The 23821-nt window shown below is 42.1% G+C and overlaps 1 protein-coding gene across 4 annotated transcripts in view; it reads right to left on the bottom strand.

Moving 5' to 3' along the window:
* Positions 1-23821, bottom strand: part of PHRF1 (PHD and ring finger domains 1) — a 1670136-nt gene that overhangs the window by 735932 nt on the left and 910383 nt on the right. For 3 of the 4 annotated variants that reach the window (XM_044059137.1, XM_044059136.1, XM_044059138.1), the window contains exon 8: positions 22988-23145. In XM_044059137.1, the coding sequence (XP_043915072.1) occupies positions 22988-23145 (158 nt within the window). The remainder of the gene's footprint in view (positions 1-22987; positions 23146-23821) is intronic. The other variant, XM_044059135.1, reaches the window with a different exon arrangement.

Raw genomic sequence — 23821 nt, 5'->3', positions numbered from 1 at the left:
GGGGTAGAGTGAAGGGAAGCCCCCTTGTTGTGGTAGCAGGCCTCTGCCCACCAAAGGAACTCTGTCTTTATACAAGGAATGATAGGAAACATTGACTCCAGGTCGAGAATGTTGACACCATAGGCTTTTTAGATACCATTGTAGTTTCCTCATATGCAGTCTTGCACATGGAATTAGTAGAATGCAAGAGGCCATGAACCCCAGGTCTTGAGGAATTTTCCTTGCAGATAGCTGGGGTTTTGTGGCCAACAGTTTGAAGTAGGCTGTCAAACTTGTTTCTCCGGAGTTAGGAAAGCCATCAGGGAAGTTGTGTTCAAGCTTGCTCCCAGGAATACTATCTGTTGGCAGGGTACTAGGTGAGATTTCATTTCGTTTGTGGTGCATCCCAGTGAGGTTAGAAGTTTCTTTACAAATGCCAGATGTCGCAATGGCAAGTCCTGGCTTTCTGCCTGAATCAGACAATCGTCCAAGTATGGGCATATTTGTATATTTCTCTGCCTGCAAAATGCAATGGCTGGAGCTAGACACTTTGTGAATACCCTGGGTGCAGTAGATAAGCCAAAGGGAAGTGCAGAGAACTGATAGTGCATGGAGCCTGCCCCGAAGCGTAGGTATTTCCTGCAAGTGTCCCTTATTGGGATGTGCAGGTAAGCTTCCTTTAAGTCTAAGGTTGCCATCCAGGCATCTTTGCCTAGCATAGGAAGAAGCTGTTGAAGTGTTAACATTTTAAATTTTGGAATTACCAGAAAGGGGTTTAGAATAGAGAGGTCCAGGATAGGAAACCAGGAGCTGTCTTTTCTGGGTACCAGGAAAAGTCTTGAATAAAAACCTTGTCCCTTTTGTTCTGCTGGGACAGGTTGAATAGCCCTGATACTTAGAAGAGATAGAACCTGCTTTTGGGCCTCCGCCCACTGACCTGGGGGTAGGTCTGGCCAACCGTTTGGGGTTGGTAGCGTGTGGAAGTGGAATCTGTATCTTTGGGAAACTATGTTCAAAACCCATTTGTCCTGGGTAATGAGTTCCCAGTGTTTTGCATGCAGGGCGAGCTTTCCTCCTAAGGGAGCAGGCAGCTGAGAAGGGCTTGGAAGGGTTAAGGTAAGTCATTGTGCCATTTTTCCGTAGGAGGGTGACTTACTACTCCTTGCATTGGAAGCGTCAGCTCCCCACTGCTTAGGTTTCTGCACACCCTGAGACTGTAACCTAGGTGGTCTGCTGTTCCTGGGTTTGGACTGAGAAGGCCTGGAAGAGACTGGAAAGGACCAATTCTTTGAAGGCCAATGCCTACTAAATCTGGGAGGCTGTACTTGTAGGATGTCTTTACCAGTGTGCATAGATTTAGCTTTTTCCTCCATCTTTTTGAGGCCTTCTGCTTTGTTGCCAAAAAGGCAGTTTTGGTTTAAGGGAGGATCCAGTAATTTAGCTTTAACATGATCTGGCAAATTTTGCTCCTTAAGCCAAGCATGCCTCCTAAGTACAGACCCAGTGACAGCAGTCCTGCAAGATGCTTCTAAAGCATCAAAACCACATTGCAAAGTATGTTTACCAACTTGTTCTGCAGAATGCATTAAATCCTGTAATTCTTTGTGTTCAGCACCGTCAGGAATCAACATCATTTTCTGTTTAAGGAGTCCCATAATATGCTGCTGATACTTTAACACATGAAACTGGCGATTCAAAGCCCTAATGGCCAAAGTAGCAAAAGTGTATACCTACTTACCCCATCTGTATAAGGCTCTAGAATCTCTATCAGAAGGGGTAGGATTTTTGACAGCAGTAGCCTTAATACCTTTTGGTCCGTGGGGAATGTTCTCTAGATCCGCAATAGGATTCTTGAAAAGGAACGTGTGAGAGTCAGGTACTTAGTAATACCCATCAGGTTTTCTGGGAGCTGGAGGTGAAGTGTCTGGGGAAAGACTAGATTCCAAGAAAGCATCATCTACAATGTCCAGAAAGTACAGTTTTGTACCTACCATAAATGTAGATGTCCAAGAGGTATGCATCTGCAGTCCTAACATATGGGTTGTCCTGCCTCAGGCAGCCCTTCGGTCGGCCGGATTCCAAAGTCTGGGTCTGGCCTCGGCTGATGTCACACTTCACCCGACGTCATAGCTGCTGTGAATTGGGTATAAAGGCATCAGCCGACGCCATTTTCCTCAGTGTTTCTTGCCCCAGATGCCAGGTGCCCTCTAGGAAGGCTAAATTTGGATAAATGCAAATGGTTCCAAACAGTAGAGAGCAAACAATATAAGCATGTATATACATATATACAAACAAATACACCATAATAGATTCCCCCAGCAAGCTACAAGATGGGCAAATACCCTAGGAGTACCACAGAGGGGAAGGAGGGTGGGTAATCCTGACTGCAGATGCATACCTCTCGGACATCTACATTTATGGTAGGTACAAAACTGTACTATGTCCTTCAAGGATGCATCTGCAGTCCTAACATATGGGTAGAATACCATAGCCAAACTGGGGGTGGAGGCTCTAAGATGATTATGGTGTAGTTAAGATCCCTTGCAAAACAGCAGTTGCAAAACCTGCTTGGGATCTGGAGTATAAAGGTAGATTATAATGCTTGGCAAATGTATGCACAGAGCTCCAAGTAGCAGCTCCTAAAATGTCTTTGGTAGCCACTCCTCGTAGGAAAGCTGTAGTGGTGGCTGTAGCCCTTGTGGAGTGAGGTCTGATGTTTTCTGGAGTTGTCTTTCCATGAAAAGAGTAACAAAATCTAATGCAATTTCCTATCCATTTCGAGACTGTCTGTTTAGAAATGGCTTTTCCTTCCATTCCTGATGCATACGCTACCAGAAGCTGGTCAGTCTTTCTGTTGGTCTTGGTTCTGTCCAGATAATAGCGCAATTGCCTGTGTACATCCAATGTATGTAGTAGCCTTTCCCCCCTGTTCTGTGGGTTGGGGAAAAAAGTTGGCAGGTGGATTGCTTGGATCAATGATACCCTGGAGACCACTTTAGGCATAAAAGTAGGATTAGTTCTCAAGGACACTCTATCCTGATGGAAGTTAAGGAAGGGCTGTACTGCCATTAATGCCTGTAATTCAGAAACCCTTCTAGCTGAAGTGATTGCAAGCAGGAAAGCAGTTTTCCAGGATAAGAACTGTAATTCTGCTGTTGCTGCTGGTTCGAAAGGGGGAAGTGTTAACTTTTCCAGCACAAAGTTAAGGTCCCATGTAGGCAAAGGTGGCTTCCTTGGAGGCTTTACATTTTTAATTCCTCTCAGAAACTGCCTGAGTAGAGGATGAGAGAAGACTGGAGGATCCGTGTTGTATTCTGCTGAAATTGCTGATGCATGAATCTTAATGGAGGAGTAAGACAGGCCATTGTGTAAAAGTTCTGCTAAGTATTCCAGGATGTTAGCTATGTTTGCTAATGATACATTTTCTCCTTTCGCTGCACTCCAAATGAGGTATCGTTCCCATTTGGCTGAATAAGTCTTCCTTGTGGAGGGTCTGCGAGCCTCCAGGATAATGTCTTTAACCCTCTGAGATAAGTCTGGGTTATTTTGCTTTATGTAATATTCCAAGCAGGTAGCTGCAGTGTTTTCAAGTTTGGATGAAGGATCTTGTAGTTGTTCTGTGTTAGTAGTAAAGGAACTAGAGGTAGAGGCCATGCGTGTGTCCGAGACATACTCCTCAGTAGCGGGTACCAATGCTGCCTCGGCCAGTCTGGAGCTATTCGGATGATCCTTGGGTGATCTTCTTTGATCTTCAGTAGCACTTGGTGCATCAAAGGAAGAGGTGGGAATGCATATGCTGTCAGATTTTCCCAAATGAAGGATAGGGAGTCCACCTTCCAAGCCAGTGGATGGTATGTCCTTGTGCAGAAGTTCCTCACTTGGTGGTTGTGTGGGGATGCGAACAGGTCTATTTCTGGTAGTCCCCATTTCTTTGTAATTGTTTTGAAGATGTCTGGATGCAGCATCCATTCGTGGGCATCCATGGTAGTTCTGCTTAAGGTGTCTGCTAGTGAATTTTCTTTTCCTGGCACAAATTTGGCCTGGAGTTGAATGTTGTGGTTCAGGGCCACATTCCACAGGTCCATTGCCATCCGGCACAGAGGATATGAGTGTGTGCCTCCCTGTTTGTTGATATACCACATGACTGTGGTGTTGTCCGTCCTTATCAGCAAATGACCCTGTTGAAGAAAAGGTCTGAATGTCAGAAGTGCCCGTTTCACTGCCAGCATCTCTTTTTGATTTATATGTAGGCTGGTCTTGTGTCCATAGGCCTTGTATACACTTGTCCACCATGTGTGCCCCCCAGCCTAGGTCTGAGGCGTCCGTGGTGATAGTCTGGCTTGGGTGAGGTTTGTGGAAGGGCAGACCTCTGTTCAACTGACAGGCCTGAGCCCACCACAGGAATTCTTGTTTCAGGCATGGAATTATTGGAATCTGGGCTTCTAGACTGTGCTTGTGTTGAGACCATACATTCCTTAGGTACCACTGCAACTTCCTCATATGTAGCCTGGCATGTGGAATCAATATTATGCAGGATGCCATGTATCCCAGGGCTTGCAGGACTTTCCTTGCTGTAAGCTGGTTCTGCGTTGTTAATGCCATGAAATAGAGTGGCAGTTGCTTTTGCTTTTCTGCTGTGAGAAATGCCATTTGATTTGATGTGTCCAGTTCTGCACCCAAGAATGTTATCCTTTGGGATGGTACCAGCCTTGACTTTTTCATGTTGACTGTGTATCCCAGGGCTTGCAGTAGTTGTATAACCTTTTCCAAATCTTTTGTTAATTTGGTCTTGTTGTCCGCTTGTATCAGGCAGTCGTCCAGGTATGGATAAATTTGAATTCCCTGAAGCCTGCAATGAGCAATTACTGATGCCAGGCATTTTGTGAATACTCTGGGCAGTAGATAAGCCAAAGGGCAATGCTGAGAATTGATAATGCTCTGATCCTGCAAGAAATCTGAGGTATCTTCTGCAATCTGGTCGTACAGGGACGTGCAGGTATGCCTCCTTGAGATCTAGAGTCACCAGCCAAGACTCCTTGCCCAGCATGGGAAGAAGTTGCTGTAGGGTCAGCATTTTGAATTTTGGAACAATGAGATATGTGTTCAGAGCGGATAGGTCGAGAATAGGTCTCCATTGGTTTTCTTTCCTTGGTACCAGGAAAAGTCTGGAGTAAAATCCTTGCCCTTGTTCCATAGGCGGTACCTTTTCTATAGCTCTCATCCTTTGTAGGTGGTTGATTTGTGCTAGAGCGTTTGTTTTTTGGTTTGGTGGTAGGTTTGGCATTCCTCTCTTTTTTGGTAGAGTGTGGAAGTGAAACCTGTAGCCTTTGTCTATTGTCTGTAAAATCCATTTGTCTCCTGTAATGTAATGCCAATTTACGGAAAAGAAGGCAAGCTTTCCGCCTAAGGGTGCTTGCAGTTGTTCCCTGGTAGGCGGTATCAGAGTCAAGTCATTGTGTCTGTCCTGTGGGGGTGGTCGTAGCTGAATCTGTGGCAGTACTTCTCTGGTTGTTAGTCTGCCACTGGCGTCCCCTGTAGGCACCTCTGGACTGACCTCTGCCTCTCTGTGCTCTGGAGGTGTCTGGAAAGGACCAATTCTTCGAAGGCCAATTTCTACTAAACCTAGGAGGCTGGACCTGTAAGAAATCCTTGACTGTTTGGACAGATTTTGCTTTTTCTTCCACCTTCTTTAGCACTTGCTGTGCCGGGGAGCCAAACAAACTTTGTTTCTCCATGGGAGCATCTAGAAGCTTTGACTTTACATGGTCTGGTAAGGATTGTTCTTTTAACCAGGCATGCCTTCTAATCACTGTTCCAGTCATAGCTGATCTAAAGGAAGCCTCCAGTGCATCATAGCCGCATTTTAAGGAATGATTACTGACCTGCTGAGTGTTATGTACCAAATCCTGAAGGGACTTACGGTCTATAGGTTCAGGAGAGGACAGTTTTTTATTTAGCTGGTCTAACAAAAATTCCTGATACTGAATCATGTGGAATTGACAGTTTAAGGTCCTAGCCGAAAGAGTAGCAGAAGTATAAACTTTTTTACCCCATCTCTCTAATGCTCTAGATTCTCTTTCAGAGGGGAGGGGGTTTTTGGCAGAGGCAGCTGCTACAGCTTTGGGGACTTGTGAAATGGTTTCAGGATCTGCAATAGGAGCCTTATACAAGTGAAAGTGTGTGTCCGGGACCCTGTAATATCTGTCAGGCTTGGCAGGGGCCGGGGGAAGAGAGTCAGGGGCAGTACAGGCATCATTATAAGCATCATCAACAACTGTAAGTACTGGAGGAATGGCTAAAGACCTATGCTGTGGTAAATGTAAAAAGGTCCTTAGCCTTTTCCTTGAATCTGAAAAATCCTGGCCCTGCCATTGAAAATGCTCTCTCATAGCACGTAAGGTTTCCCCAAAAGAAAATTCCTCAGGAGGAGAGGCAGAAGGAATGGAGTCTTCTGCATCAGAATCCTCATAAGGAGAGTATGGGCCTTTTGGAGGACCTGAGTTTTCTGAGTCATCCGAGGAATAGTCTGTAGAGACAGGATCCGGGGGCTCTGCTCTAGGTCTCTTATCTGGAGGGGGTTGAGAGGTCCTGTCTGGGTGAGGTTGGGATCCCCTGATCAAAGAAATGAGATCCTCAGCCAAGCTGAGCATTTGGGAACTGGAGGTAGGCCTGTGTGAGGGGTTTTTAGCAGGCAAGGCCTTAGAAGATTTAGCTGCTTTAGCCCTAGAAAAAGCCTCGATAGACATAGATGCAGGGGGCCTAGCAGCTCCACGTGCAGGAGTAGATATGTCTAAAGGAATAGTATCTGATAAATCCTGGGAACCTGCTACAGCAGGGGTAAGTTCGGTAGCGGATTCAGCCATGCTGAGTGAGGCCTCGGCTATCAGAGGCAAGTTTTCGGCCGAAGGAAGAACCGAGGACTCTGTTTCGGCCGAAACCGAGACACTCGCGGTTGGCTTAACCGTGGTTTTGGCCGAAACCGCGAGTGTCGGTCCTTTTCCTTACGCTTTTTAGCCAATTGTGAAGTCGGGGTCTCCAACGGCATTTTGTAAGCAAAAGCGGGACCAAAAAACTCCTCCGCAAACTCCGACCGACGTCTAAGTGTCCGTCGGTTGAAGGAAGCACAGGCTAGACAAGCTGATACGTCGTGGTCAGGGCCTAAGCAAGGAAGGCAGTAAGAGTGGAAATCCTTATGAGGTATTTGTTTCCCACAAGTTAAACAATTATTTACTTTTTCTGACATCGGCTGAGGCAAGAAAGAGTCCCCAACGGGGTACTTAGCTTTTTTGAAGTCTTCGGTAGTAGAAATCTCTGGATCTGACTGACCGGCACTTGCGAACAGCTTCTGCTTCGGGCACCGCGCGGCAAGAAAGACTGAGGAAAATGGCGTCGGCTGACGCCTTTATACCCAATTCACAGCAGCTATGACGTCGGGTGAAGTGTGACATCAGCCGAGGCCAGACCCAGACTTTGGAATCCGGCCGACCGAAGGGCTGCCTGAGGCAGGACAACCCATATGTTAGGACTGCAGATGCATCCTTGAAGGACATCAGGAGGGATAGTTAAAGGCCTGTGTTGAGGAAGGAGTAAGAATTCCCCAAGTCTCTTTTTGGAGTCAGAGTAATCCTGGCTTTTCCAGCGGAAATGCTCCCCAAGAGTGTGCAAGGTTTCACCAAGAGAAAAATCTTCTGGAGGGGAAACAGAGGGAATGGAATCCTCTGCATTAGAATCCTCAAAGGTAGATAAGGGCAAATCTTGGTAATCAGAAGGAGCAGAAATGTCAGATTCCTGCTCAGAAAAATCAGAAGGAAAATCAGTACTCTGTCACTGAGGGGGGGGGAAGGCTGGTTTCCCCTAATTAAGGTAATAAGGTCTTCAGTCCTTCGAAGCATTTGTTTTTTTTAGGCATATGGGCCCGAGCCTATGGTTTGGATGTCGGTTTCCTAGGCATGGTGTGAGTTTTAGGCCTGGATGAAGATGGTGTCGGTTTAAAATGCAAGACTGTAGGCCTGAATACACCCTCAGAAGCCGGTGCCTATACAGCGGCTCCGGACCCATCCAAGGTAGAGACATCTGCAGGTTCCATAGTCGAAGAAGCATCTCACGGCATACCGGACTCCGAATGGGTCTCAGTAGAGGCCTGCGAATCTGAAGTAGCGGGTATCAGGGGCTGTGAAAGCACCAGAGTACCGGCGGACTGGCGACTAGCTTAATGGAAGCGTTGGACCTATGTGGTCTGTCTCTGTCTTTATCCTTACGTTTTTTTCAGATCATCAGTAGCTGGATGGCTTAACGAAGCCATTTCAGAGTACTGAGACCAAGTACGAAAGCAATTTGCTGCAAAGATAGCCCGACGACGAATAGTTCAGTGGTTGAACAAGGCACAAATACGACAGCTAAGGACGTCGTGGTCTGGGCCTAAACAGGGAATGCAGTATGAATGAAAATCTCTATGATGTATTTGCTTTCTACAGGTAAGACAATTGTTAACTTTTCCTGACATTGGTTGGAGCAAGAAAAAAGATCCCCAACAGGGTACTTATCTTTTCTGAAGACTTCGGATCTGAAACGAAAATTTCAGGAGTTGGCCGACCGGCACTTGCAAACTGCTTCTGCTTCGGGCACCGCATGGCAAGAAAGACTGATGCAATGGCAACGGCTGCATGTTTTATACCCCTGATGACCTGATGTCATGGAAGAAGAGGACAGCATCCGACGTAGGAATCTGAAGACTCTGATATTCAGGCCGACTGAGGGCTACCTGCAGGCAGATAACCCAAACGTAGTAAAATGAAAAAGTAGAATCCGGTCTGGCAGCAAAAGAAAACCTTTTAATTAAAATAATCTAAAGTACAATAAGTAAAAAGCAGTAATCCAGGTAAGCACTTTCGTTTGTCACATTGACAAACTTCTTCTGACAATAAGAAACATCACTTCCTTCTGTTAAAACCATTTGAAATTCCCTCCTTTTAATACTATTGGTCCATTTCGCAAAAAAAGTCAGAAAAATGACAGCAAAATCACCCCCCCACTTTAAGACACACAAGACTGAAGCATATCTAAAAGGTGTAGTCATATAAATAAACTGAATATACCTCAAATAATTGCATTATAAAACCTTAAAAATATAAATACAATAAACAACCCAAATACTGAGAGTACGTGCGATACCTACGTAAATAGTTATAAATGTAAAATAAACCTAAGATAAGGAAAAGTTATGACGACAATATACTGAACACACGCATAGTTTGGTGATGTACAAGTGTTATCGAACTTGTGCTTCGACAATGGGTCTCATAGGTGGTTTTATAATATTCTTATGGATTTTAGGGACTCCAAACAGGGCAGGTGTCCTGGGATGTATTGCAGTCATGTAATTTAACTCGTCCATATCAATACTATTCTCAATAAATAGATCTTATAAAATGCCCCTTATACGTCTATGTGCTCCATTCATTTCATTTATGGAACTTGGGCTATAAGTATGACTGGTTAAAATTTCTTCCATGTTATGTAAATAATCACTTTTATTAAAAATAACCATACCACCCCCCTTGACAGGTTTTATTAACCTGATATTTTTAGAATTCATTAACATTTTTAAATCATTGTTCTCCGTTCTAGTTAAATTGTACCTCCTTTTGCAATGTTTGTTAATAGTTCGGAGGTCCAATTCACACATTTTTTCAAAAACTTCTAAACTGGGGTGTAGTGGTGGGTTATATGTACTAGAAACAAAATGTTTTGATCAACTGCATATTTGGCTGAAATAAAAAAGACAAATTAAGTTTACGCACAAATAATTTTAGATCAATAATAGTTTGAACTAGATTCATGTTCTGATTAGGGACAAATGTTAACCCCCTTGATAACAAGTCACAAATAGACGTATCAAATTCTAAACAAGAGTAATTATACACAGTAAAATCATTTGCTCTGTCAGAATTTTAAGTTCAGGGTGAATGTTAGGGCTCATTGTCTGCGACCTCACCATGGTCCCTTGTAGTTGTTACCCCTCCCCCTGTTCGTGTAGGTCCCGTTCCATTGTTGTTCGCCCCTGACTGGCCAGCTGTTCCCGGCCTGGGGGTTGTACTGATTTTGTTTCTGTTGTTGTATCCTTTCTGATCTCCTCAAGGGGGGATACATGTCCATGTCTAAAAAAAACATTTTCATTATCAGTCGCTTCATTCCTGTTGTAAGCTTGGCCCTCATTTTGATTGACTAGAAAAGAGTTATAAGTCAATTTTGAACCCCACTGCTGTGATTTTGGGGGTGGGGATATGCATTGTTGTTCTGATATGCAAAAACATCACGTTCAATTTTTTTTGCTTTTCCTTTCTTTAATTATATTAATTTTCTCATCTATTGATTTAAAAACTCTCTCATAGTCAAAGTTATAATGATTAAACCCTGAATCTTGTTTCACTAATTTATCCAATTCATTAGCTTTTTTGTTAGAGCTTCAATGGTTTTGCAATTATCATTAATAACTGGTGTCATATAATCAGCACCATATTTGTTAAATAATTTCAACAATTCATTATGTAGGCATGAATTAGGTATTAATCCAGTAGGAAAATGCCAAACGCGTAGCCCTTTAGGCACTAAATTCTTCCTTAAATATTCACCAAAGTAAATGTTGTCCATTTGCAGGCTTTTTATTTTCATTAACACATAATCCAAATCTGACAATTTATCCTGAAAAGATTTTTGCGTACCTTGTGAGAGGGCATTTACTTGTGTAAATCCAGTTGTATTATTGAGCCACGCTGTCAGCGATCTCCGCTGTGCAGGATTTGAAAGAGCATTTGTGCGTTGTTCAGTAAGTAAACTGACCACCTTGTTAGGCAAATTCACTTCTCTGTGCAAAGAGATAGACGGTGAAGTTACACTGTATCTTGAATGGTATTACTTGCTTCACATGGTGGAGTAGGGTGGAGGGATGTACATGGAAGTTGCGAAAGAGAACGCTGTTCTAAAGCATCAAGTCTGTCAGTTAGACGTTGAATTAGACTAATTAAATCTCCAAGTGCATTACTTTGTGTTTCGTTATTCTCCGCCAAAACCAGTTCCACGATGCTCACAGCACGAACCAAACTTGCAATAAGAGCCACACAAAAGCAAGCAAAATGAAAAAGTAGAATCCGGTCTGGCAGAAAAAGAAAACCTTTTAATTAAAATAATCCAAAGTACAAGTAAAAAGCAGTAATCCAGGTAAGCGCTTTCATTTGTCACAGTGACAAACTTCTTCTGACAATAAGAAACATCACTTCCTTCTGTTAAAACCATTTGAAATTCCCTCCTTTTAATACTATTGGTCCATTTTGCAAAAACATGTCAGAAAAATCCCCCCCCCCACCTTAGACACACAAGACTGAAGCGTATCTAAAAGGTGAAGTCATACAAATAAACTGAATATACCTCAAATAATTGCATTATAAAACCTTAAAAATATAAATATAATAAACAACCCAAATACTGAGAGTACGTGTAATACCTACATAAATAGTTATAAATGTAAAATAAACCTAAGATAAAGAAAAGTTATGACCACAGTATACTGAACGCACGCATACTTTGGTGATGTGTAAGTGTGTATGTTTTATGTATAAATATGAAATTCAAGTATGGTGAATAATATAAAGTATAATACTAATAATAACAAATATAATAGCAAATATAATAAGGTACAATAGCCATTATGAATATTAATGATGGAAAAACAAATAATAAAATAGAATAAATTCTCTCTCCAGAGATTTTAATTTTAATATGCTAAGTGAAAGAGATTCATTCAGGCCTGGCCAAAAATGTGCGCACAGACGAATTTGCCACCCCAATTCCATTTTTTCTAAATGGGCTGGCCATGCCCCTCCCCCCATCATTGTTTTTTAAAAAATATAAAACAATGAATTTGAACTGATGTGCGGGGTTTAAGCAAATGTGTTTTGCAAAAGCATTATTTTCAACTTTGTCTCCAATAGCTCTAAGATGTTCACTCATCCTTTCTTTCAATTTCCTTTCTGTTTTCCCCACATAAAATGACACACAATGGGTACATTTTTATTTCAGCCAAATATGCAATTGATCAATCCATTTTATGTTTCTAGTACATATAACCCACCACTACACCCCAATTTAGAAGTTTCTGAAAAAATGTGTGAATTAGACCTCCGAACTATTGACAAACATTGCAAAGAGAGGTACAATTTAACTAGAACTGAGAACAATTATTTAAAAATGTTAATGTATGTTTGTGTCTTTCGGCTTTTCCCGGTTAGGGGTCGCCACAGCGGAACTCCGGTCCGCTGATTGGCAGTAGATTTTTATGTACTGGCTTGCCGGGCCTAACGCACAACTTTCAACGAAGGAACGCCCATTCACGAATGTCGCTAAACAGAAGATGTTCTAACTGAGAATCGAACGGGCAACGTCCAACTGTGAGGCGACAGCGCTACCGCAGCACCACCACCTCGCTTTTAGGTGAATTCTAAAAATATCAGGTTAATAAAACCTGACAAGTGGGGTGGTATGGTTATTTTTAATAAAAGTGATTATTTACATAGCATGGAAGAAATTTTAACCAGTCATACTTATAGCCCAAGTTCCATAAATGAAATGAATGGAGCACATAGGCATATAAGTGGCATTTTATATGATCTTTTTATTGAGAGTAGTATTGATATGGATGAGTTAAATTACATGACTGCAATACATCCCAGGACACCTGTCCTGTTTGGAGTCCCTAAAATCCATATGAATATTACAAAACCACCTATGAGACCCATTGTCGATGCACAAGGTTCGATAACTAATCCTACAGCCAAATATTTGGATGGACAATTAAAATAGTTTGTTATGGCAGAATCTCACTTGTGCAAAGACTCTTGGGACTTTCTAACCAGGATAAAACAAGCCCAATTTGATAAAACAGATATATTAATTACTGTGGATGTAAAGGATTTATATTCTGTCATACCACATGGGACTGGTATCGAATGGGTAAATAATTTCCTGACTAAAACAGGCTTCACACAAAGTAAAATCAACCTATATGAACAACTGCTGGACATTGTACTTAAAAACAACTTTATAGTGTTCAATGGTAAATTATTCTTACAGAATGAGGGAGTAGCTATGGGTTCTCTGTGCGGAGGCCTACAGCCAAATATAGTCATGTGTGTATGGGAAGAACAATACATTTTTCCATCTACATTTTTTCAGTATTGTAAGATATACCTACGCTTTTTAGATATATTTATTTTGTGGAATGGTGGAAGTACATTAATTGATGACTTTGTGAATTATATTAATCAAACTACTACTTTTTTAAAATTTACAGCTGTTAAGGATTTTAACCAGATTTCTCACTTAGATGTTCTATTGAGAAAAGATTATGAAACTAATTCCTTTATATCAAAAATCTTCCGCAAGGAAACCTACAGTAACAGTTTTTTGCACTACGAAAGCTGCCATCCACATACACAGAAACGAGCTGTCTTAAAGGGACAATTCGTGAGGGCAGCCAGAATGGTCACTAAATGGGATGACTTCATATCTGAATGTGAACTTCTAAAAAAACATGTTTTTACACAGAAGTTACCCAAATTCTTTGGTGGATGATGTTATACAGCAGGCAAGAGAAGTATCTGTCACTTTAAACCGCTGTTAACAAATGAAACCATTGTGCAAGAAACAAACACTAATATTTATATTCCAAGCAACAATAATGAACATTCAACAATACCTAACGCAGAGAACAATCAGATTAATTCTACTAATAACAATAATACTATTAATCGGAATTTTAAGTGAAGTTTTGTTACCACATTTAATTCAGACAGCTCTGCTATCAGACCTATTTTAGAGAAAAAAGTACAGTTTTGTACCTACCATAAATGTAGATGTTCGAAGATCCACATTGCTGCAGTCCTTACACTTGGGTAGTCCGCTGTCCTCGGTCGGCCCGAATATCAAAGTATAAGGCTGACGTCGGTCAAGGCGCATTTGACTGACATCAGGACGTCAGGGTACAAATGCGCATGACCGACGTCATATCCTCAGTCTTTTCTTGCCCCAGATGTCAGAAGACCCTAAAAATAAAGGTCAAAACCAAAAGACAGCAAACAAACAACCAACCATCCTAGCACTAAAAATATGTACAATATATACAATATATACAATATACCTCATATTGACAACCCAACCCACACAACCGCCTCTAACTACAGAGGGAAGGAGGGAGGGTAATTGGACTGCAGCAATGTGGATCTTGAACATCTACATTTATGGTAGGTACAAAACTGTACTATGTTCTTCATCTCACATTGCTGCAGTCCTTACACTTGGGTAGAATCCCAAAGCAGAGGTAAGGGAGGATGGCCAAACTATAAGGAAGCAGGAGCTGCCAAAATGCCCTGCAAAACAGCAGTGGCAAAACCAGCCCTGGATTTAGAGTAAAGTGGTAGGTGAGAATGCCTAGAGAAAGTATGCACTGAACTCCAAGTAGCTGCCTCCAAAATATCCTTAGTTGCCACCCCCCTCAAAAAAGCTGTCGAAGTGGAAGTAGCCCTAGTGGAATGAGGCCTAATCCCAGCTGGAATCTCCTTGCCATGATGGGAATAACAGAAAGCAATGCAAAACCCAATCCACTTAGAAATAGTTTGTTTTGACACAGGCTTGCCCTGAGAACTCAAAGCAAAAGAAACAAATAACTGCTGAGACTGCCTGAACCCTTTAGTTCTGTCCAAATAATATCGCAACTGCCTGTGTACATCTAAAGTGTGCAAAATCTTTTCCCCTTTATTTTGGGGATTTGCATAAAAAGTAGGCAAATGAATAGTTTGGTTTAAAGCCACACTAGAAACCACTTTAGGCATAAAGGAAGGATTAGTACGTAAAGATACCCTATCCTTATGGAAAATTAAGAAAGGCTCAACCGCCATAAGGGCCTGCAACTCAGAAACCCTTCTTGCAGAGGTAATAGCCAACAAAAAGCAGTCTTCCATGATAAAAACTTTAATTCAGTAGTAGCTGCAGGCTCAAAAGGTTGTAGAGTGAGTTTCTCCAACACAAAATTGAGATCCCAAGCAGGAGTAGGAGCTCTTCGTGGGGGTCTTATATTCTTTGCCCCTCTAAGAAATTGCTTGAACAAAGGATGAGAAAACAATGGTGGGTCACAATCATAGTGAGCGAAATTGCTGCAGCATGAACCTTAATAGAAGAGAAGGACAAACCTTTGTCCAGTAACTCAGTAAGATATTGAAGAGCCACACTTAAATTAGGCTCAGCAACATCAAAATCCTTTGCTGCACTCCAAAATAAAAATCTCTTCCATTTATCTGCGTACACTTTCCTTGTACTAGGCCTTCTAGCTTCCAAAATAACATTCAAAACTTGCTGTGGAAGTGGAGGCCCACTATGGTTCAAAACAGAATATGCCAGGCTGTTAGGTGCAGAGAGTGAAGCTTGACATTGAGCAAATGACTGTCCTCCTGAGACAACAGGTGTGGAATCAAAGGCAAAGGCCATGGAGGCTTCGTACCAGGCTTCTCAGTAATGGGTACCAATGCTGTCGAGGCCAATCTGGAGCTATCAAAATCATCCTTGGCTTGTCTTGTCTGGCCTTTAGTAGTACCTTTGGGAGGAGAGGCAGAGGCGGAAAGGCATACACATGAAGATTGCTCCAATTGAAGGAAAGAGCATCCACTTTCCAAGCTGTGGGATGAAACCTTTTTGTGCAAAACTTTGGCAGCTGGTGGTTTAGTGGAGAAGCAAACAGATCTATGTCTGGAGTTCCCCATGACACTGTCAATTTCTGAAATACATGAGGATCCAATTTCCACTCGTGGGGATCCATAATTCGTCTGCTCAACACATCTGCTAAGGAGTTCTGTGCTCCCGGCAGAAACCTTGCCTGAAGATTGAGCTGTAAACTGAGAGCAGTCTCCCACAAAACCATTGCTTGCCTGCATAGAGGATAAGAATGTGTTCCCCCTTGCTTGTTGATGTACCACATGACAGTTGTGTTGTCTGTTAGAATCAACACCTGCCCTGGAAGAAGTAAATCCTTGAAAGCTATTAATGCAAACTGGACTGCTAACATCTCCTTCAAGTTGATATGTAGATGTTGTAGTCTGGCAGGCCACTTGTCTTGTATCCACTTTCCATTTAGATGAGCTCCCCAAGCTTTGTCTGAGGCATCTGTCGTTAAAATCTGACTCGCCTCTGGCTGGTCACAGAGAGTCCCTTGTTTAGGTGACATTCCTGAGCCCACCACAAAAATTCCTTTTGAATGCAAGGTATTATTTGAATGACAGTGTCCAGATCCTGGCAGTGCTGTGTCCATACATTTTGAGATACCATTGTAGCTTCCTCATATGCAGTTTGGCATTGGGAAGCACCAGAATACAAGATGCCATGAACCCTAAGGCTTGAAGGACTGTCCTTGCAGTCAGCCGGACTGATGAGATAGTTGATGGAAGTAAAGGGAAAGATTCTTTTGTTTGTCCGGGGTCAAACAGGCCATCTGGGATGCTGTATTCAGTCTTACACCCAGAAAGCACATGTCCTGAGAGGGTACTAGACTGGACTTTATTTCGTTCACAGAATACCCCAGGCATCTTAGCACTGCTATCACATATTCCAAATGATGAAGAAGCTCGTCCCTTCCTTGAGCCAGAATCAGGCAATCGTCCAAATAAGGATAGATCTGTATTCCTTTTAGCCTGAAGAAAGCTATCACTGGAGCCAGAACTTTCGTGAACACTCTGGGGGCAGTAGATAAGCCAAAGGGCAATGCAGAGAACTGATAGTGAGAAGTCCCAGCTCGAAAACGCAGATACTTCCTGCAACTTAGTCTGATAGGAACATGAAGGTAAGCCTCCTTGAGATCCAAAGTTACCATCCAATGATCTTTGCCCAGCAGAGGTAAAAGCTGCTGTAACGTCAACATTTTGAACTTGGGAATGTCTAGATAAGTGTTGAGGATAGATAAATCCAAAATTGGTCTCCACGTGTTCCCCTTCTTTGGTACTAGGAACAGGCGAGAATAAAATCCTAGGCCCACTTCTGGCAGAGGGACCGGCTGTATGGCCCCTATTTGGAGTAACAGAGAAATTTGCTTGTGAGCCTCTATTCTTTGTTGAGGAGGAACGTCTGGCATGCCTTTGAAAGGAGGCAAGGTATGGAAATAAAACCTGTAACCGTGGTGTATGATATCCAATACCCATCTGTCTTGGGTAATTAAACTCCAATTTTCTTTGAAAAGTGCCAACCTTCCTCCCAAAGGTGCTGCCAGGCGAGAAGGCTCTGCCAGCTGAAAAGGTAGGTCTTTGGGTCTGTTTACGAAAGGACTGACCCCTGCCCTCACCAAAGACTGTGCAGGAGAACTCCCTGTTCTAGGCCTGAAAGAGCCCTGAGCTCTGCCCCTACCACGTCTAGATCTACCCCTAGACTGGGAATCATAAGAAGGATACGTCCACCCCTTAGTAGGCCAATTTCTACTAAACTTTGGAGGCTGAACCTGCAAAAATCTTTAACAGTCTGCATAGACTTAGCCTTGTCTTCCATTTTCTTTAAAACTGCCTCAACAGGAGAACCAAACAACACATCAGATTGTAAAGGAGTATCTAAAATCCTTGTTTTAACATGGTCAGATAAATTTTGATCCCTCAGCCAGGCGTGCCTGCGAAGAACTGACCCAGTGGCAGCCACCCTAGGCGGGGCCTGTACAGCATCAAAACCACATTGCAAAGAATGCTTACCCACCTGTTCAGAAACATGTACTAAATCTTGCAACTCTTTACAATCAATACCTTCCAGAGCATCAACCTTAGACTTCAATTGTGAAAGGAGATAGTTTTGGTATTTCAACATGTGAAACTGGCAATTCAAAGCCCTCATAGCTAGAGTGGAAGAAGTATAAACTTTCTTTCCCCATCTATCCAAGGCCCTGGCCTCTTTATCTGCAGGAACCGGATTCTTGACAACAGAAGCCTTAACACCTTTAGGCCCCTGGCTAACAGTTTCTGGGTCTGCCCTAGGACTCTTAAAAAGATACTTATGAGCTTCAGGCACCCTGTAATACCTATCCGGTTTAACAGGAGCGGGAGGCAAAGAATCAGGATTAAGAGAAGCCTCTGTAAAAACATCTTCCACTACATCCAAAACAGGAGGTATAGCCAAAGGCCTATGCTGGGGTAAAAACAAAAATTCCCTAAGCCTTTTCCTGGAATCAGAGAAGTCCTGACCTTCCCACTTAAAATGCTCCCTCATGGAATGAAGAGTTTCTGAAAAGAAAAATCCTCAGGAGGAGAAGCAGAAGGAGTAGAATCATCCACATCAGAATCAGAATAAGGAGAGTACTCCTGCAAGTCTTCAGCCGAAGACTCTGAAACATCCGAAGCCTGCTCAAAACTCCCTAGCTCAGGCTCCACCCTAGGTCTCTTATCAGGAGGGCAAAGAACCCTAATCAAAGTAATCAAATCTTCTGCCATTTTAAGCATATGCTTCTTGGGCACAGTTCCTGAAGAACTAGGGGTGACACCAACTGAAGCTAAACCTGGCCTGCCTCTGGGAGAAGCCTTGGAAACAGAAGGAGAGGGCCTAACCACCCTAGGCAGGGAGGGGAGTATAGTAACCTGAGAAGCCCCATCAGCCTGACCTGCCTCCTGAGAGGCCACATCCTGCAATAACAAAGTCTCTCCCTGGGATCCCAAAGAAACCTCCGGTGGAACCACCGGCTCCACCGACACCTCTAAAGAACCGGCGTCCGGTATGGACGGTTCTTCTAGCCTAGGCTTAACTGCTTTGTCCTAGCGCTTCTTCGAAGAAGCGGGCGTCGGAGCATCCGACGGCATTTTATAATTGCACCGCTTCCCGAAGACTAACCTGGCACAATCTAATCTTCTCTTTATAGTGCGCTTATTGAATCTAGCACAAGAGCGACACCCAACAACGTCGTGCTCAGGCCCTAAACAAGGAATACACAAAGTATGATAGTCTCTATGCGGTATCTGTTTCCCACAAGAAATACAATTATTCACTTTTTCTGACATCCGGTAAACCACTGAGGCAAGAAAAACTAAAATATTCCCCAACGGGGTACTTAGCCAACTTTGACTCGGTCTGAAACTCCGAAATCGAACAATTTCAGAACGCCAACCGGCACTTGCAACGCTGCTTCTGCATCGGACCATGCGGCAAAAAAGACTGAGGATATGACGTCGGTCATGCGCATTTGTACCCTGACGTCCTGATGTCAGTCAAATGCGCCTTGACCGACGTCAGCCTTATACTTTGATATTCGGGCCGACCGAGGGCAGCGGACTAGCCAAGTGTAAGGACTGCAGCAATGTGAGATGAAGAACATCTGGGCTTTTTTGTTAAATGATTCTTTGCTTAGGAATAAATTAGATATACATCCCCCCATTGTGTACAAAAAAGGTTACAACCTCAAGAAATGTTTAGAGACTACTTTTAATAACAACTGTCAAGGCTACATGTATAAATGTGGTCGATGTAAATTTTGTAACCTTATTTTAGAAACCTGTGGGGTTCTTGTAAATGGGCAATATATAAAGATCATGGGTAGATTTTGTTGTTTTTCCAAAAAGGTTGTTTATTGTGCTGTGTGTACCCATTGTCCGTCATTTTATGTGGGGAAAACAAAAAGGAAATTGAAAGAAAGGATGAGTGAGCATCTTAGAGCTATTAGAGACAAAGTTGAAAATAATGCTTTAGCAAAACACATTTGCTTAAACCCCACACATCAGTTCAAATTCACTGTTTTAGATATTTTACAAAACAATGATTGGGGGGGGGGGGGGGCATGGCCAGCCCATTTAGAAAAAATGGAATTGGGGTGGCAAATTCGCCTGTGCGCACATTTTTGGCCAGGCCTGAATGCGTCCCTTAACAGCATATTAAAATCTCTGGAGAGATAATTTATTCTATTTATTTTTCCATCATTAATATTCATAATATCTATTACACCTTATTATATTTACTACTATATTTTTTATTATTATTATTATACTTTATATTATTCACCATACTTGGATTTCATATTTATACATAAAACATACACACTTACACATCACCAAACTATGCGTGCGTTCAGTATATTGTGGTCATAACTTTTCTTTATCTTAGGTTTATTTTACATTTATAACTATTTACGTAGGTATTACACGTACTCTCTGTATCTGGTTTGTTTATTACATTTATATTTTTAAGGTTTTATAATGCAATTATTTGAGGTATATTCAGTTTATTTACATGACTACACCTTTTAGATGTGCTTCAGTCTTGTGTGTCTAAGGTGGGGGTGGGGATTTTGCTGACATGTTTTTGCGAAATGGACCAATAGTATTAAAAGGAGGGAATTTCAAATGGTTTTAACAGAAGGAAGTGATGTTTCTTATTGTCAGAAGAAGTTTGTCAGTGTGGCAAACGAAAGCGCTTACCTGGATTACTGCTTTTTACTTATTGCACTTTGGATTATTTTAATTAAAATGTTTTCTTTTTCTGCCAGACCGGATTCTACTTTTTCATTTTACTTGATTTTGTGTGGCTCTTATTGCAAGATAACCCAAATGTAATGACTGCAACAGTGAAACGCAAAGAACATCCATTAGATCTTTCTCTTATGTTGCTTTGCCAAAGGAATCATTAGGATGCAATAAGCCATGTAACTTAGGAGTTTCAAGAATTCCCCTGTAGGAATGGCTTGTTTGCTGCAGTGGCCCATGAAATTTTGTGAAAGGAGATTCTGTCCCCTGGGAGGAATGCCTTCATCTGAACAGTCTCCAACTGTGCTGTGCCTAGGAAGGTCATCCTGGCACTTGGGGAGAACTGTGACTACTGGACACTGATGGCTAACCCCATCTGCTGAAAGCAACCCATGTTTGTCTGCATGGCTATCAGGAGTTTGGGCTTGAATCTATCAAACTGTCTAAGGAAGGATAAATATGGATCCCTCTCATCCTGCAATATTCAATGACTTGTGCCAAACATTTGATACATACACAAAGGGCAGTTAATTATACTAGTGGTAAAGCATAAAACTGGTAGTGTAATGCTCCCCAGTGGAAACAGAACAATCTTGTGTTCCTGCAGGACAGGAACATGAAGGCAAGTGTCTTTCCAGTCAAGAACCACCACAAATGCTCCCAATGATTATTTTGAACTTCAAACTACCAGAAATTTGTTAATCCAAGATGAGTCTCCAGGTGACTTTTCTGGAGACTAAGAGGAGGCAGGAGTAGAACCACTGTGCCTTTCGTCTCCTGTGGCTGAATGAGGCGCGGAATGATTTTTTTTTGGTTTAGAGGAGTGGGTGGGATGCCTCTAAAAGCTGGGGTCCTTCAGAAATTTAGTGAGTAACCTTTCTTTATGATCTGTAGGACCCATCTGAATTTCTCCTTCTAAATGACTGATGGGACAAAAGCTCTCCTCCTAGATTGAGGGAGTGGGATTTTTTTTGAGGGATGTGCACTAGGAGTAGTCACAGCTTTGTACAGTGTGGGGGTTAGGATTTATGAATCCAGCAGGTCTTAAACGGGTCTCAAGTTTGCCACTTCTTTAGGTGCTTGGTCCTTCTCCCCCCTACACTGCTTGCCTGGAAAGTTCCAGGACTTGCTAGGATAATTTTGGTTATAGTTGGGAGTAGGGGACAGATACAACTCCTTCAAAGATTTTGTTTGATTCCTTTTTTATCCAGTCTTTCAAATACTTTCTTCGTAGGGGGTCCAAAGAATAACTCATTATCCAAGAGCGCATCTAGCAGCTCTGTTTGACCTGGTCTGAAAGAGGCAGAGTTCTCAGTCAGACATATCTACACATAACTGATCCCATGGCAGCAACCCTGCATGATGCATCCAATGCATCACAGCCACACTGGAATTAATGTCTGGAAGATGACATTGTACAAATCCTGAATATCTCTCGAGGGTCTTGTCCTGTATCCCCTATGCCTTGGTTTTGACCTGTTCCTAAGCAGACTTAAGGTAATTAAACATATAAAGCTGCCAGTTCAGAGCTCTAATGGTCAGGGTGGCTGAAGTACAAATTTTCTTCTAAAGTCTGTCAATTATCCTGAGCTCCCTGACATCTGGCAGGGGTTTTTTGGTCGCTTGCCAACCAGCTTGTTTGGAGATTGTAGGTTTAGAGTACCCCATAGAAGCAGTAGACTTCCAAGGGGCAGGAGGGAGGGATTTGGGCTGCAGTGATTTATCAGAGAATATATCATCTGAAACTACAAGGACTAGAGGAATTGCCAATAATTTGACAGACTTGGACCTCATTTAAAATTAACCCTCAATTAGTGCATAAAAAGACTGTCCACCGAGATTTCTGTACTAAAACAGCAATCCCCTTTTTAAAGATTTTATACCATTAATAGGAAAGTACTTATTAGCTGTGCTCATGATGGGTCTGGTTACAAATTCTAAAACATTTTCTTTAATTTACAAATTTGCAAATCTTTCACTTCCTGTTAGTATGCCCCAGTTTAAATTTCATAAAAGATCTTAAAAGAATTTTCTTTTACAGCTAAATTCGAATCTATCAAAATTCACCGGAGTAGTGCGAAACAAACTGTTAATATATCCTTTGGTGTGTTTCGGATCCTCAAAAAATGACATTCACCCAAATGGATAACAAAATTACCTTGGATCTGATACTACTACAAATAGTACACTACTTTTCTTTATATATTAACTAATCTAGGAAGAAACATGAATGAATATGGTAACAGATGACATACAGAAACTAATTTTTAGCAGTGCCACAGAACTTAAAATGAACCCATCTGACAAACTGATCTACTTTTTCTTAAGTAAAAAAATAAACTGCAATGTTCAAAATCCCATCTCAATGTCCTCTCTAAGATTATTCCTTAACCAATATCTGAGGATTCCAGATTAGTGCTTAAAATAATTTAGTAAAATCAAAACATGTGGAACATGAAGACTTTAACAGTGACAAAAATATTTAAACCAACCTGGTAATTTCGGTTTCAGGGAACCATCTCTGGTAATCACAATGTCCTTGCTATTCATCATAAGGAAATTCTGACCGGAAAGGATACTACCCAACAAATCTGGAACTGCAGCAGCTTGATCCTCTTGAACAGACTCTGCAGCAACAGGACTTCTGCTACTTCAATGAAACAAACACGATTAAACAAAAAGACAAAGACTGACAAAAATCACTATCAGTTGCATTAAATACTTAACAGGAAATACAGTTGTGTAAAAACTTACCATAACAGATGTCCTTACTGACCACTGTTGGAGTATTCCAAACAGATGTTTTTTCACCACTTACATCCAGATGGGTTAACTAAAGCTTAAAACTTCAAGATTATATGACCCCCTGCTCATAAGCAAATGAGGTACAGGAGTGTACATCCCTCAGAGTATCTCCAAGCCAGCAGCCTGAAGACACCTGAGAGATTAGTCAGCTAGGAGGGCGTTGCAGGACACAATTGGGCCCCCCTTCAGTCTTAGGGTTTTGTAAGACAGCAGGTAAAAAAAGAGAAAAGAAGAGAATTCAAGAAAGAGGAAAGGGGGGTGGGAAGGAATACAGCAACCGTGATCAATAGGACATCTGTTATGGTAAGTTCATATACTCTATGTCCTGACTGAAATCACTGTTGCAATATTCGGAAGAGATGGATGACTCTCAAAGCTTAAGGGAACATGGAGGATGGCTGAGAATGCTGGAAATTGTCCAAGAGTCTACAGATTCATAATTAAGTACAAGGCTAGCTACTCTTGCATGTCATTTGAATCCCAGCCAATTTCCCTTTTGTTTGCTTGAAATAAACTATCCC

This window comes from Protopterus annectens, chromosome 17.part0 (assembly GCF_019279795.1).
Source record: "Protopterus annectens isolate FY-2018-M chromosome 17.part0, PAN1.0, whole genome shotgun sequence".
Taxonomy (NCBI): domain Eukaryota; kingdom Metazoa; phylum Chordata; order Ceratodontiformes; family Protopteridae; genus Protopterus; species Protopterus annectens.
The sequence above is the reverse complement of the archived record's forward strand: the minus strand, read 5'-3'. Positions and strand labels throughout refer to the sequence as shown.